This window comes from Citrus clementina, unplaced genomic scaffold (assembly GCF_000493195.1).
Source record: "Citrus clementina cultivar Clemenules unplaced genomic scaffold, Citrus_clementina_v1.0 scaffold_3, whole genome shotgun sequence".
Lineage (NCBI taxonomy): Eukaryota > Viridiplantae > Streptophyta > Magnoliopsida > Sapindales > Rutaceae > Citrus > Citrus x clementina.
Genome location: NW_006262339.1, coordinates 16,954,965 through 16,970,714, shown reverse-complemented (window position 1 = coordinate 16,970,714; position 15,750 = coordinate 16,954,965). Strand labels below are relative to the sequence as shown.

The 15,750-nt window shown below is 36.1% G+C and overlaps 1 protein-coding gene across 1 annotated transcript; it reads right to left on the bottom strand.

Moving 5' to 3' along the window:
* Nucleotides 1–13,215: 13,215 nt before the first annotated feature.
* On the bottom strand, nt 13,216–15,474 carry LOC18045905 (nascent polypeptide-associated complex subunit beta). The gene is made up of 6 exons (XM_006441329.2): nt 15,366–15,474; nt 14,807–14,874; nt 14,195–14,343; nt 14,030–14,086; nt 13,800–13,838; nt 13,216–13,706 (listed from the first exon to the last, which is right to left on the bottom strand). Exons 2-6 carry the CDS (start codon nt 14,872–14,874, stop codon nt 13,522–13,524), a joined length of 498 nt encoding a protein of 165 aa, XP_006441392.1. The 5' UTR covers nt 15,366–15,474; the 3' UTR covers nt 13,216–13,521.
* Nucleotides 15,475–15,750: the final 276 nt, after the last annotated feature.

Here is a 15,750-nt window from a genome sequence, read left to right as displayed (position 1 = left end):
CTCTAAAATTAATGCATTAATTTCGTTGGCCTATATTTTTGGGATATACTCATTATATTCAAAATATTTACTTCCCTAATTTATCTTTATTTACCAGATTTATCTTCATTTAAATGCAATTATAAAAGGGAATCATTGTGCGTAGTGACCTACGACATTATTCCTTCTTTCCTTCGCAAGCACAACTCTAGCAATTCTTACACTCATCTCTCATTTTACTCTCAGGGACATCATCTTCAATTTGTTACTGCTACAGCAATGCCAAGGTATAAGAAAACAGCCAGCCACCTCAAAGATCCTTCACGCTTCCAGAGTTACCATGCCAAAGAAAAATATGAAGAATTCATTGAGTCGCGTAAGATTCTTGAAGAAAAAGGGTTTCAATTTCCAGAACAATTCATCGGAATTGTGCAAACAATACATAATGCTGCAGCAAAGCGTGGATGGTTAGAGTTTTGCAACCACCCTCGAGATCCTGTGCTACCAGTAGTCAAGGAATTTTAAGCCAATTTGGTAAGCCCTGATCAGCACAACATTTGGGTAAGAAATACACTTGTTCCATTAGACTCCCGAGTAATAAATGCTTTTTATAATTTACCTGCTGAAATTAATTGTGAGTATGGCAAGTTGCTTGATAAATTGACCCCGAAAAAATGGAACACCATCTTCACAACTCTTACAATAGAAGGGGCATCATGGGCTAATGAGGAAGGGCGTGTAGTTAATAGGATAGATTTGAAACCTACTACTAAGGTGTGGGTCAAATTTATGAAATCGAGGCTTATGCCAACCACTCACACTACTACGATTTGACAAGAAAGGTTGGTGTTGTTATATGCCATTGTTCGAGGGCTTCCCATAGATGTGGGCAACATTATCGAAAAAGAAATCACAGATTGTGCCGTAAAGAATCACAAAGCTGCTGCCCTACTATTCCCCTCACTCATCACCAGCATCTGTGTAGTATCCGATGTTCGTCTTGACGCGAAAGTTGAACATGTCAAGAATGATGGTGGCTTTACTGCACGTACCATTGAGAGAATTGCTGGTGAGAGTGCTGGAATGACAACGGAACCAGCTGCTGTAACAGGAACAAGACGAGCTATTGGTTTAAAACAGACAATCCAGGCACTAAGCACCAGTATAACTCAATGTGTTAAGGCTCAGCAGAGGGAAAACAATCGGTTTTGGAGCTATCTACAACACCTGGACAACCAACTACACTAATTTGCTCTTTACATGAAAAGCACTCACCAGAACTTCCCTGATTCATTGCTCCAGCAGTACAATTTTGACACTAACACCACAGGTGCTCCAGCAGAAGCCAGTGAAAAAGCCACTGCCACAGATGAACCAAAAAAAGAAGCTGCAGCTGAACCATAAGTCGAGGTAGAATCAGAAGAAGCCGAACCATCTGACCAACCTGAGGAAGAAGGTGACGAGTCTGCAACTGACGGCTCACCCACAGAGGCAAAGGACGAGTCTGAGAAAGAACGCGAAGAACCCTCCATCAAGACCCCTTCCAAAACTAGGAAAAGGCACATTATCCAAGAAGATGAAGAGGAGAACCCTGAAAAGGAGCCCCCTATTCCAGTCATTTCGGGCAAGGGCAAGAAAAAAATAGCAACCCCTCCAGCCTCGAAAGATGAAATTGAGCGAGTCGATACAGAGCTGGCTACTTCAGCAGCCAAAGTTACAAATACACCCGCAGAAGCCAAGCAACTACTAGATATCGTTGCCGCCATCACAGCTGAGGGACAAGTAGCTGATGTATCAACCCCAACTCCTCTACAGCACACGCCTGGCCAACATGTTCGTACCAGTCTGTGACAATCCAGCAAAAGAAAGGGCAGTACATCTAGAGGCACTGCTACAACAGCCTCGCCACAACCAAAATGGACCAAATCGGCGGCAGCTACGCAAGCTACCCCAGCCGCAACTCCTCTCACCAGCAGTGAAGAAAAAGACAAAGACGTTGTCAGCTACTTCCCCACAAGTTTCACCAAAGGGTAAGCTGCGCAGTGCATCTAAGAAGCGTTGATGTCATCCTGTCATGTTGCAGCAATCCCAACCACAAGGAAGTATCCTCTTCTTGCTAGTCAATTTATTTCAGTTTAAAAAAAAAACTTTTCTTTCCTTATGTTTTTCCATTTGTATGGTATTTTCTAATGTCGTCTATGTCCTTGTCAAATTGTGTGACTTCGTTGTGTATGCTTGTGAGGACACACCACTTCTCAAGTTTGGGGGGGTTGTGTTTCTGAGTGCATGTGTTTATGTTTGTGTTGTGTGTTGTGTGAAGCTCTGTTATCTAATATTTGTGTATGGATTTGAAAAGTGGTGTGTCCTCACAAGCATACACAACGAAGTTGTATGAGAATGCCAAGTAGAGACAGTTATATATGGAGGTTGAAATCCTGTCCCGACACTTAGACTTTGGTTGAGTTGTATGAGATTGTTATAGCAGAGCCAAAAGAATAGAAAAGATCTTAAGTTTAGGGGGGGAAAGCAAGTTTGATTGACTGTGATATCTATGAAATAAATTGGGTTCCAATGGATCCAGTTGCTGAGTAACCAGATCTGAGTATGTACCCCATATGTAAAGTTGTGTTCAAAGGTAACAAGAGTTATGAGCAATGTTGTAGCATTTTATGAGTGAAAAAAAAAAGAGAGAGAAAAGTAAGACAATAATACAAGAAAGTCCTCTGTCTAAGGCATTGAGTAGCCAGGTCTGTTCATGAGCCCCATGTTCAGCCTTGAGTAAAAGATATCTCTAGATAAGATTATATTACAGATATTGCTACAGCAACTCTGATCTGTGCATGGTTTGAGTAATTAGGTGTCATCATTACAATTGATTGACATTCACATGAAAAATAAATATTGCAGTGAGGAGGTTGAATACTCTCAAGTTTTCAATCTTAAAATCAGCATAGTTTGAGCATGGGAAATTTATGCTACCCCATATATAAATGCAATTTTGTTACTGCTGAATTACATGCAATCTCTTGGTGATGTTATAGCATCTCTGGAATTCAATCAAAGTAGCACACACACATTGTGGACAGAAGGAAGCTTAAGTCTGGAACTGATTTACTATGGTTACTTTGCATGATTGGGATTGTGATATGGAGGTGGAAGAATCCTTGCAAATTTGATAAAAGAGCTAAAGTTGTATTGCATGATTGTTTACGTGAAGTGTTAGTATGTTGTCATTACTTGAGGACAAGTAAATGTTTAAGTTTGGGGGTGTGATAACTCTATGAAATGAGAGTTATTACATCAATTCTAAACTTAAATCAAGATCACTTAGAGAGCAAATAAGGTGTTTTTATTACATTTTGGTTATATTTTGCATAAACATTCATTTTAGTTGAGTCTTAATAAATTTTGCTTAAATCAAAGTAATTTGTGCTCAAAACAGGTGCATAATTGTAGGTTTTCAGAAATTCTTAATTCATGAAGGGATGCTGAGACATTACAGTAGCAAGAGGAGAAAAGAAGATGGCCGCAAAAGAAGTAAAGTACAATCGGGAATAGTGCAGTGTTGTAACTGTTGTTAGAGCAACCAGTGTTGTAGCAATCTGGGAGCACGGAGGGAGAAAGCTTAAGCGCGGTCAGCTGCAGATTTGCGATCTGCATGTTTCCTAATTTAACTCATGCACATCCACGGACTTTTATTTACCCTAGTTTGCAGTATAAAATGAGGGCGCGCACCACATAAAACGGCGGCAAGGAATTAACATTGGAGAAATCGAGAGGAAAAGAAGAAAACAATCATAATTCAAGAGAACCAAGTCTGCATCAGTGAAGAATCCAGCAAAGTTATTTGGATTTAATCTTCATCGTTCTTTACTTGTTCTTTTCTTTACTCTTTGATTGAACCGATATATTTCGTGACCAATAAGTTGCTATTTGTTTTTCTCATTCAGAATATGAACTAAATTTGCTTGTAGTTGAGTGACAAACAATCTAATAGGTTCTTGACTGTTCTTATGTGTTGTTATGTCATTGCTGTAGCATTTTACTCTAGTAGTTATTATTAATATAACTGTTATTTCGGTTGACCACCCATTTAATAGTTCAAGTTAAGATAGAGCCGCAAAAGGGCATGTCTTAGCCGATGTTATTAGAGTATTACTTGATCTTAGGTGCTCACCTTGTAGGGTGGAGAGAGTAAAGGGTCATAAGGCCATATCATAAGTAGATTAGCAACTGGTCATTGCTAATATATTTAAGGGTATAAGAGTTCCAATACGTGACAGCTGAGGAAACAGATTAATTCTGCCCAGTGCTGCAGCACTTGCCGTAAAACTGGTGTTAACTTGATGAAAAACAGTCAGTCCATAAGGAGAGTTTGATCATTCAACTACCATAGTCTCAATTGAATCTTAGACACATTTAATTTAGTTTATTTTATTATGGTCTTGTTTTATTTTATTCTCTCACAATCATCAATTACGATATAACCCACTTTATGTTTGTTAACTTCGGACTTAAGTTAGTTTGCACTATTGTGATTGCTATAGCATTTCAAGTAATATCAATCCATGTGGAGACGATCTTGAATATTCATCACTTTATTACTTGTTGTGTACACTTGCACATTGACACCAATAGCATTAGTATTTATCACCAACAGCGACAAGCGGATAATTCCCAATAATGGAGTCGATCACTTAGGAATACTAGAAGAATTAAGGGAGTAAATAAGGTTCACATTGGCGAGTCAAGTTCAAAAATTAAAGAAATCAAAGCGATAATTGAAGGTCTTTCTCAACAAATAGCATCGTTAACGACTGCTAAATCAATAGAACCACATGACCATGACTCATACCCAGATCAAGCCAATGCCATAGGTGTAATGAGAAAACCATCAAATTACAACCCATACTCCAACACATATAACCCTTGATGGAGAGACCACCCTAATTTTTCATGGTCTCAAGGATTCCAACAGAATAGACCAACAACTCCAGCTCCACCAATGCAACCAATTCCCCAAGTTCCTCAAGCCTCTCAGCTGTTGAGTGTTAGAAAATACATATTTATAAAGGAGAAAACCGTCATTTTATATTTCAAGTCTTACTAACAACCTTTACTTTTATGTGTTTTAGCTTCTTGTAATTTAATTATGTGTGCTTTATTTTAATTAAGTATTTTATGTATTTTAGGGGCATTATAGTCATTTCACAATAAACGAGAGATCAAATGGCAGAACGGACATCACTTTTGAACTCAGGAGGGTCGAAAACCTTAAGAGGAGCATAAAAGGAAAAATGGCACTGTTCACATGTACAGTACTATTCACATATACGGTACTGTCTACGTTACTGTTCACGACACTGTTCATATAGACGGATCGATGACGTGGCATTGACCGATGACGTGGCATTGACTGATGAGGTGTTACGATCCTGTTGGACTAAAATTTTTATGCACTGTTGATTGATGACGTGGCAGCATATCAGTGGACCAAAAATCTCGCGTACGGTACATGTATTACACATGATTATTTTCAACCAAACCGCGTCACTGTTCACCTGGGTCAAACCGTGTTACTGTTCATCCGCGTGGTCAAACCGCGTACTGTTCACGCGTACTGTTGACTGATGACGTGCCGAAATCCTGAGCGTCCAAACTATTTTTAATCCGATGGCCACAATTTACTCAATGTATCTATAAAAAGGGGGCCTCCCCCCCTAATTTGATATCTCTGAATTCATTTTTGGGATCCATTTTTTATAATTCCTTCTCCATCTTGTATTTTCTACGTATTTTAATAAATTCTCATTTTGCCCCTAGTTCAATTATGAGTGGCTAATTTTCTTTCAAGCTTGGGTTGAAGGTGAAGTCTCAACATGTGTCATGGGCTTTATTTGGTAAATTTATTTTCTCTTCCCCTCTAATTTTTGTGGATGTTTTGACTTCTCGTCGACAAATAATACTAATCTTGTCTAGTACCGCCTTGGTTTCACCGGCCCCCTAATACAAGGTTATTATTATTTGGCACGATAAGCCCTTAGCACCATATTGATTAGAGCGTGGTTCATGAGGTGTGGATTCCCCACTCATGATTTAATTGGCATTAATAAGGATTATTTAGCCCATGATGCATGTTGATACGGATCCAGATACCCAAGTACGTCATTTCAATAGAATTCTCTTCAATTTATTCTCGTCATTTCAATACCAATTTTAGAATTTTTTCTTGCCATCTTAATTTAAGTTTTAGCATATTCCAAATCATTTCCACCATAAATCCAATCACCCATTTACAAAATTAATTCTACACAATTAAAATCCACCTCCTCGTGGGATCGACACTCGTCACCATTAATCTATACTACAATAGATTCGTGTGCTTGCGAGTACATTAAAATTTGCACAACAAGTTTTTGGCGCCGTTGCCGGGGAGGTAAGTAATTTTGATTCATAGAATTAATTTTTGTGAATAATTTCTTTCATTTGTTTTCTTGTATTTTTTTTATTAAAAAAAAAAGTGAATCTACATTTGAAGGTTAGTATTTCTTTTCTTTTTCTCTTCTTTAAAATTCTGTAATTTAATTTTCAATTTATTTTTCTTTGAAATTTAAGAAGAAACCAACCTACGAGAATACGTTCATAAAGCTCCATTTCCTCATAAGTTAACTAAAGGAAAGAAGGAAAAATCCACAAACGAGATTCTTGAAATCTTCAAACAGGTAAGTGTTAACATCCTTTTGCTTGATGCTATAAAACAAGTGTCATCTTATGCCAAGTTTCTTAAAGACCTTTGTACTAAAAAGAGAAACATTCACGTTCAAAATAAGGTATTTTTAACAGAAAACGTTAGTTCTATACTCCAACACAAAATTCCTCTAAAATACAAAGACCTGGACTCCCTACTATCTCATGTAGTATAGGGAATCACACAATTGAGAATGCTTTGTTGGATTTAGGAGCTAGTGTAAATCTGTTACCCTACTCAGTATTTGTGAAACTTGGATTAGGATAATTACACCCAACTCCAGTGGTGTTACAGCTTGCAGATCGGTCCACGAAAATACCTCGTTGTATTATAGAGGACGTGCTTATCCAGGTAGACAAGTTTTATTTTCCTGTTGATTTCATTGTAATTGACACTCAACCAATCCATGATTCAATGAAGCACATCCCCATTATCATATGCCGACCTTTCTTGGCAACTGCCGATGCTCACATTCAATGCAGGACTGAAAATATTCAGTTGTCCTTTGGCAACATGACTATGGAGCTAAACATCTTCAACATTGCCAAACAACCTCACAATGCAGATGATGGAATTGTTGATGTGGATTTAATAGAAGCATTAGTTGATAATACTCTTCTTTAAAACCTTAGTGATGATCATTTACAAACATGTTTAACTCACTTTGATTTCGATTTTGATATTGACAGATCAGTCAATGAGGTAAATGCTCTACTTGACTCAGCACCATCCATGGACACTAATAAATGAAAGTCAAAAGTTGAACAACTAGCACCATCATAGAAGAAACTTATCTCATCATCAGAATCACCACCGAAACTCGAGCTCAAACCATTACCAAACACTTTGGAATATGCGTTTTTGGGAGAAGAAAGCACTCTGCCAATAATCATCTCATCATCCCTAAATGACGAACAAAAAGGTAAGTTGTTGGATGTTTTAAAAGAGCACAAAGGAGCATTATGATAGACCATAGCCGACATAAAAGGTATAAACCCAATAGACTGCATGTATTACATTCACCTTAATGAAAATGCTAAACCTACTAGGGAAATGCAACGTCGGTTAAATTCTAACATGAAAGAAGTTGTTAGAACTGAAGTCCTTAAGCTATTAGATGTAGGTATCAATTACCCAATTTCTGATAGTTCATGGGTCAGTCTTGTGCAAGTTGTCCCCAAAAAGACAGGAGTCACAGTAGTTACCAATGCTGATAATGAATTGATACCAACTAGAGTGAATACAGGGTGGCGTGTATGCATTGATTATAGAAAGTTGAATTCTGTCACACGTAAAGACCATTTTCCTTTACAATTTATCGATCAAATGCTTGATAGATTAGCATGCCATGAATTTTATTGCTTTCTAGATGGCTACTCAGGATATAATCAGATTCCCATAGCACCAAAAGATCAAGAGAAGATCACTTTCACTTGCCCTTTTAGCACTTTTGCATATAGGAGGATGACATTTGGATTATATAATGCACCTGCAACATTTCAACGATGCATGTTAAGTATTTTTTCTGATATGGTTGAACGATTTCTTGAAGTCTTTATGGCTGACTTTTCTATTTTTGGTGACTCATTTGATCAATATTTACATCATTTAACACTAGTTATGCACAGATGTATCGAGAAGAACTTAGTCTTAAATTGGGAGAAATGTCATTTTATGGTAAAACAATGTATTGTTCTCGGTCACATCATTTCGAGCAAAGGTATTAAGGTTGATAAAGCCAAGGTGGATCGCATTTTCAATCTTCCTCCACCTAAAATAGTCAGAGAAGTAAGATCTTTCCTTGGGCATGCTGGTTTTTATAGATATTTCATTAAAGATTTTAACAAAGTTTCTAGACCCTTATGCAATCTACTTGCTAAGGATATACCTTTTATCTTTGATGACTCATGTCTTGTGGCATTTGAAAAACTAAAGCAATTGTTGACATCATCACCCATCATTTAGCCCCCAAACTGGAGCTTACCATTTGAGCTTATGTGTGATGCATCTGATTATGCAGTAGGAGCAGTATTAGAACAAAGAGTTTATCAAATTCTCCATGTTATTTACTATACTAGTATGACATTGAATGATGCACAGTTGAACTATTCAACTATTGAAAAAGAAATGCTAGCAGTAGTGTTTGCATTAGAGAAATTTTGATCTTATCTCATTGGTTGTAAATAATTGTATTCACGGATCATGTTGCTCTTAAATATCTTCTCACAAAGAAATATACAAAAGCTAGGCTAATTTGTTGGGTGTTACTTTTGCAAGAATTCGACTTATAATTTAAAGATAAGAAAGACACATAAAATGTTGTGGCTGACCATCTCTCTCGTCTCCATTTTGACACAATTATGGAACCATTACCATTGAATGAGTCATTTCCTGATGAACAATTGATGATTGTGGAAGTATTACCATAGTATGCTGATATCGTTAATTATCTTGTTACAAGTCAACTTCCAGAGCATTGGACTAAGCAAGACAATGCTAATTTTTTTGCAGAAATAAAGAATTTCTTTTGGGATGACCCTTATCTGTTCAAGTATTGTGCAGATCAAATTGTTAGACAATGTGTCCCAGAAAGTGAAATTCAAAATATTCTTTTATTCTGCCATGAACAAGCTTGTGGAGGCCATTCAGCGCTAAGAAAACAGCAACTAAAGTTTTACAATGTGGTTTTTATTGACCAATTGTATTTCGAGATGCTTAAACCTTTTGCTCTTCATGTGATAGGTGTCAACGAATGGGGAGCATTATACGAAGGAATATGATGCCACTAAATCCAATTTTAGTGGTTGAGATTTTTTATGTATGGGGTATCGACTTCATGGGACCTTTTCCCTCTTCTTTTGGCAATCAATACATATTGGTTGCTGTTGACTACATATCGAAATTGGTAGAAGCAATTCCATGTAGAACTAATGATCACAAGGTGGTGATAGGATTTTTGAAAAGCAACATTGTTTCACGCTTTTGATTCCCTCGAGAAATAATCAGTGATGGTGGTACCAACTTTTGCAACAAATCATTCAAAACTCTTTTGACAAAGTATTCAATCACTCACAAAGTGGCGACCCCATATCATCCACAAACCAGTGGTCAAGTTGAGATCTTCAATCGAGAAATAAAGCACATATTAGAAAAGACGGGGAGGCCAGACAGAAAAGATTGGTCATTAAGACTCGATGATGCATTATGGGCATATAAAACGGCTTTCAAGACCCCGATTGAGATGTCACCCTACAGGCTAGTGTATGGAAAAGCTTGCCACCTACCTGTGGAACTCAAGCATCGTGCATACTAGGCCATCAAGAAATTCAACTTTGACATACAGCAAGCTAGCTCAGAAAGAAATTTACAGCTGGCAAAACTTGAAGAAATTTGCAATGATGCATACGAAAATGCCAAGATTTACAAGCAATGAATGAAAGTCTTTCATGACAAGTAAATTATGAGAAAATCTTTCACTCCAGGTCAGAAATTGCTTTTATTCAATTCTCGCTTGCACCTATTCCCAGATAAGTTACCCTCTCGATGGTCTGGCCCCTTTATTGTTCACATTGTTTTTCCACATGGGGTAATTGAAATTAAGGACCCAAAGAACGGTGTCACTTTTAAAGTTAATGGTCAAAGATTAAAGCCATATCTAAAATACCAACCACATGGAGAAGACATCGAAATAAATTTGAGTGACCCACCAGATTTGAATTGAGATTTTTCTTTCTTTTCGGTGATTTGATTTTTTTTCTTTTTATTATTTTTTTTGCTAATTGAAATTATTTTTTTGCATAAGTGTGTTTGTTTAACCATTAAGTTTTCTTTCATCAGTGTTAATCATGAGTTCCTCAGCAAAACAGATCCTCTTGAACCTTCTTAGATGACTTCAACGTGTAAAATCTCATCTCAGAAGGCAGATTTGATTTTGTAGAACACATCATATTTGAGATCTACAACCACCAGAGCTAGTATCCCATGTTAAGGATTTAGAAAGCCAACTCAGAGACATTGAGGGAGGTATCTTCGACATTCAGTTGGAGCTTGAGGTAAATTCAATAAGAGGACGATTGTAATTTTCTTTGTGTGTTTTAGTTTATTACTTTGTTTGTGTCCTTTAGTTTGTTATCCTGGTTAAGTGGCGGATAACGGTACTCCGTGACAATCAAGTCGGTTGCTTCAGTTTCCCATAATAACCGATATTCTGAGGCGAAGGTATGGACAGAAACGAGATTCTAGCAAAGCTTCACAATCGATTCCCTTCACTTCCTCAGAATGCCCTCCTTCCAATCTATAAAGTTTGGTCCGAACGCATGCAATTGCTTATGACGAATAACATACCTGCTGACATCTGCTAGTTAATTGAGGCCAAAGTACGATTGGCAGGTGAGTAGCCTCCAAAATTTATTGCATACATGCTTAGTTGTGGTAAAAGAAATTATGCAAGAAAGCGAAGAGCTCGAAGAATTTATGTTACTTGTCATAAGTGTGTCAGAATGAGATGCGATAAAAAATCATTTTCTTTAGGAATGGTGTCTGATAACAGGGAAGATAAGATTCAATTCATTAAGGATGGCTTGAATAAGGAGTCATTGGATGATATTCTTTTATCTCTCGAAACGCATCCCAGTGGATAAGTACAAGGAGCGATTCTCTAGTTATGGTCATCGGATTAAAAACAATTTGGACGCTCAGGATTGTGCCACGTCATCGGTCAACAGTACGTGGTTTGACCACGCGTTTTGAATAGTGACGCAGTTTGAACAGTGAAGCAGCTTGAATAGTGACGCGGTTTGGTTGTAAATAATCTCGTGTATATGCATGTATCGTACGCGCGATTTTTGGTCTACTAACAGTGCATAAGAATTTTAATCCAATGGAATCTTGACACTTCATCAGTCAATGCCACATCATCGGTCAATGTCACGTCATCGTTCCGTATATGTAAACGTGTCATGAATAGTAACGTGGACAGTACCGTACATGTGAATAGTAATATACATGTGAAAGTGCAATTTTTCCTTTTATGCTCCTCTGTTGTGTGAACAGTGCCTTTTATTTGATATTCTTTAAAATTTACACAATAAGTTTTTGGCACCGTTGCCGTGGAGGTAAGTTATTTTAATTCGTAAAATTAATTTTTGTAAATAATTTTTTTTAATTGTTTTCTTGTAATTTTTTTCTTGTTAAAAAAAAAGAAAAGCGAATCTGCAGTTTGAGGTAAGAATTTCTTTTCTTTTTCTGTTTTTTAAAATTCTGTACTTTAATTTTCAAGTTATTTTTCATTGTAATTTTTTTTGTTTATCTTATTAATTTATTTTAATTTTAGTTAATTTATTTCACAAATTTTTTTTTAGTGTGTTATAGTAAGGTTGTAACAACGTGATAATGTTAGTATCGTAATTTCTTCTTCTTTATTTTTATTTGTTTTGTTCCCATTTTTTATTTTTTATTTTTTGTGTTTTTTTCATGCATGGTCGAAGGCATTATTATCTAATCTTGAGCTCATTGACCTTGAACTTGAAAAACACTTCGCACACATAAACACATTGAAATTAAAAATAAAATTGAAATGAATTTGCAACAACAACAACAACCACCATAGGAGAGGCCATTTAAGCAATACTTCAGTCTTTTAGCTAATTTAAGCACATCATGTATAAGATACTAAAATGTAGCTGTTAGAAGTTTTGAGTTAAAACCTAGTGTGCTAAATTATCTCTCAACATTCTATGGCCTAGAAAATGAAGACTTATATAATCATTTGAATGATTTTCATGTTTGTCAAACTTTTAAATATGAGAATTTTTCAGACGATAATAACTTAGATTACTCTCATTTTCTTTAAAGGATTGAGCTCGTTCATGACTCAATACAGTAACGTGAACAGTACCGTACATGTGAATAGTATTGTACATGTGAGCAGTACTTTTTATTTAATATTCTTTACAACGTAATTAATTATTCTTTCAAATTTTAAATTAGAAATAGTATAAGTATTATATCATAGTTTTGTTTTCGCACTACATAATATGATATGAAATTTACAAATCTAAATTTATTATGATATACTTTACAATTAAATTTAAATTAACATCTAAAATTTAGTAAAATTCATTTATTTTTAATTAGTTGAAAGTGAAAATTATATATACGATTTAGTCCCATATTGTATCATTCTCAATTACACCAAAGACGAGTCAGCGCACAACCAATAGGCAAGCTCTATTCAAATTTTTGTTGGTATTAAATCATTTAATTTTATTATCAGCAGTCAAACATTTTCACAAATCCTTAAATCAGTACAACCGAAATCAGACTGTTAATGTTCTAAGAAAAAAACATGCCAGTTAAAAAAATTCGACACTACTATTTTATAACTCTTACCCATCATAATGGCTCAAAAACCTTAAAATGAAAACCTCAACAAATCGATGACACAACATAACTGTAAAACAGAAACTCGTCAAACCAAGCCAAAAACAAAGACTGAAATACAGGCAAAATATTTAGCCGCCTGTTTCATTGAAGAGCAACCGATCCGACAACATCAGACTTACAACAAAATGCACAATAGAAAGCCATTGCAACAGTGCCTCCGGATTCTGAAAGAGTAAAAGGGTTTTCACTGGTTTCACTGGAGCAAAACATTGAATTAAAAAGTAACAATATCTAGTGTCACAGGGAGAATCAGATAAAACAAGAGAAAGTTGACTCGGAAAAGTAAAATAAAAACTCAAAAAACATAGAAAATATATAGAATAACACAAAGTCCCTCTAGATAAAACTCTCTAAGAAGCAGCGTCAGGTTTCTCTGTTTTCTCCTCTGCGGCAGCTTCAAACGTCTCGCCTGCCACAAGCTCTGGGACCTCATCGTCGTCGTCCTCTTGAGTCGTGGGTGCACCAGTTCCTGCATTAGGTGCTTGCTTCTGAAACTGCTCCGCCAACTTCCTCAGGTTGTCCAAATTATCTGGCCCTGAAAAGGATTCGATTGAAATGTTGTTCAGCCACTAGTGACAAGTCACTTGAATAACCTTTTGAAATGTAGAAAAATACACAAAATGCCTACCCAATTGATTGATAATTCCAGGGAGAATATCCTGCAACTCTGTGCATTTAAAAAAAAGAAAAAAAATCACGTTAATCTCATAATGCTGAAAATAAAAAGAAAATAGGGAAAAGTTCAGGCCAATCAAATAAACAAAATGTTAACACTAAGTTAAGACAAGTCATACATAAGATTGAATCAAAAAATTGAACATTTGTTACCAAATCAAAATATATAATACAGAGACTTACTCTTGGTTTGTGGGGCACCACTAACTACCCATGTGTTGGCAGCAATTGAAGCTTGTACTGAAAAAACAAAAATCAAGAATCTATTAAATAACTATCAAGCTCACTGAGAGAAAGTCAGTGTGAAAGAAAAATTATAGACTTCATATCATGTTCCCTTGGCTTTACCTTTGGGATTTAAGAACTGAATAACGACGTCATCCTTGAAAATGTTAACTTCCTCAATTGCAGGAATAGCATTCACTCCTATTCTCTTCAAGGTGCTCTGAAGCCTCTTGTCATCGGTGGTTGTTGTCTTATGAACAGCCTTCTTCTTTCTGTGATTTAAAGCAAGTGTCAAAAAAGAATTTACCATATGATAGACACAACCTAAAATTCAAATATAGTTCATAATGGAAAGGAAAATTTTATTGAAATGCCAACCTACAAAATAAACTTCAATTAACAAAGGAAATAATGCACAAAGCTGAAGTATCTACATCTCTTACACCATTCACATAGACAGCAACAAATTAAAATACAGAACACAGAATGGGCTAGTATCTAAAATAAGCTCAAGTATCTATTCCTCTCACTCTTACTCTCTTGTTTTAGTTTACTACCAGTCCCAGATGACAAAAAGTTGTAAAGAAGAGATATACACAAGAAAAACTCTAAGTCTCAGAGAAAACAGCCAACAATATAAATAATTAAGTCATGACACAAACAAGCAAAAACTTTTATAGCAATTTTATGCTATTTCCGAGATAATATTTGGATATTAGACTAAATTCCACACACCTTCTCACACTACCCTTACCACCAGTGCGAACTGCACCGGCCATCTTCATTAGCTTCTCCACATTCATCTGCATAACAGTAATGAAAATAATCAGAAAAGCAATCACTTCAGAGCTAGCTTGTACTGAACTAGTCCAAAAACAAATTCCAAGAAATCAGCTGTAAACAATCAAACACAGACTCCACATAATTAAAATAATTTTTACAATTCGACAGATTCCTAAAATGGACTACTCCCGAAGAGATACAAATAAATAATACCCAAATAAATTAAACAAATTAAATGGACAGAATCAAAACTTTAACCTAAACACAAACCCTAATAATCAACCAACTAAAGGGAAAACATAAAACCAGTTCAATCAAGCAAAAAGCAGATGAGAATTTACAACATGGATCTTAAACATCGCTGAATCCCCAAATAAACAAAACAAAACCCTAAAACAAAAAATAAAAAAACAAAAACTCACATTTTCTAACAGAGAGAAAAAAATAAATTAGAAAAATAAAGGAAACCGAGAAATCAAAAGGAGAGATAAAAGGGTTTAAGCGATGTTACCTTGGAGCTAGGGTTTTTGTGTGGGGACAAAGAATTTGGTGAAGAAGAAGATAAGAGCCCTTTAGTTTTTGTTCTTCAGGCGGCGCTAAGGTTTTAAGCTCTGCCCTTCGCTTCGACTTAAAAGCGCTTGAGGATCATTGTTCAGTGGGTTATGATCCGACGGCCAGGAATTACTGATACTTTTGACACGTGTCGCAATATCAATGAGTTTGTGTGCGATATTGCTGTATATAGGCCTTTTTGTTGGGTCGGGATGGTGTAGGAGCGGTCTGTTATTGTCATTGCCTGCCGTCCGATTTAGTTTAGTTTGGGTAAAAATTCATCAGGGCCGTCAAATTTTACCCGCAGTTTTAAGACAAAAGGATTAATAAATTTTAAAATAGAA

Coding starts and splice junctions, on each gene's coding strand:
- LOC18045905 (XM_006441329.2), bottom strand. CDS start 14,874: ATGAATGTGGAGAAGCTAATGAAGATGGCCGGTGCAGTTCGCACTGGT. Junction 13,839..14,029: donor TGGTGCCCCACAAACCAAGA/GTAAGTCTCTGT, acceptor TTAAATGCACAG/AGTTGCAGGATATTCTCCCT. Junction 13,707..13,799: donor TGGAATTATCAATCAATTGG/GTAGGCATTTTG, acceptor AATCCTTTTCAG/GGCCAGATAATTTGGACAAC.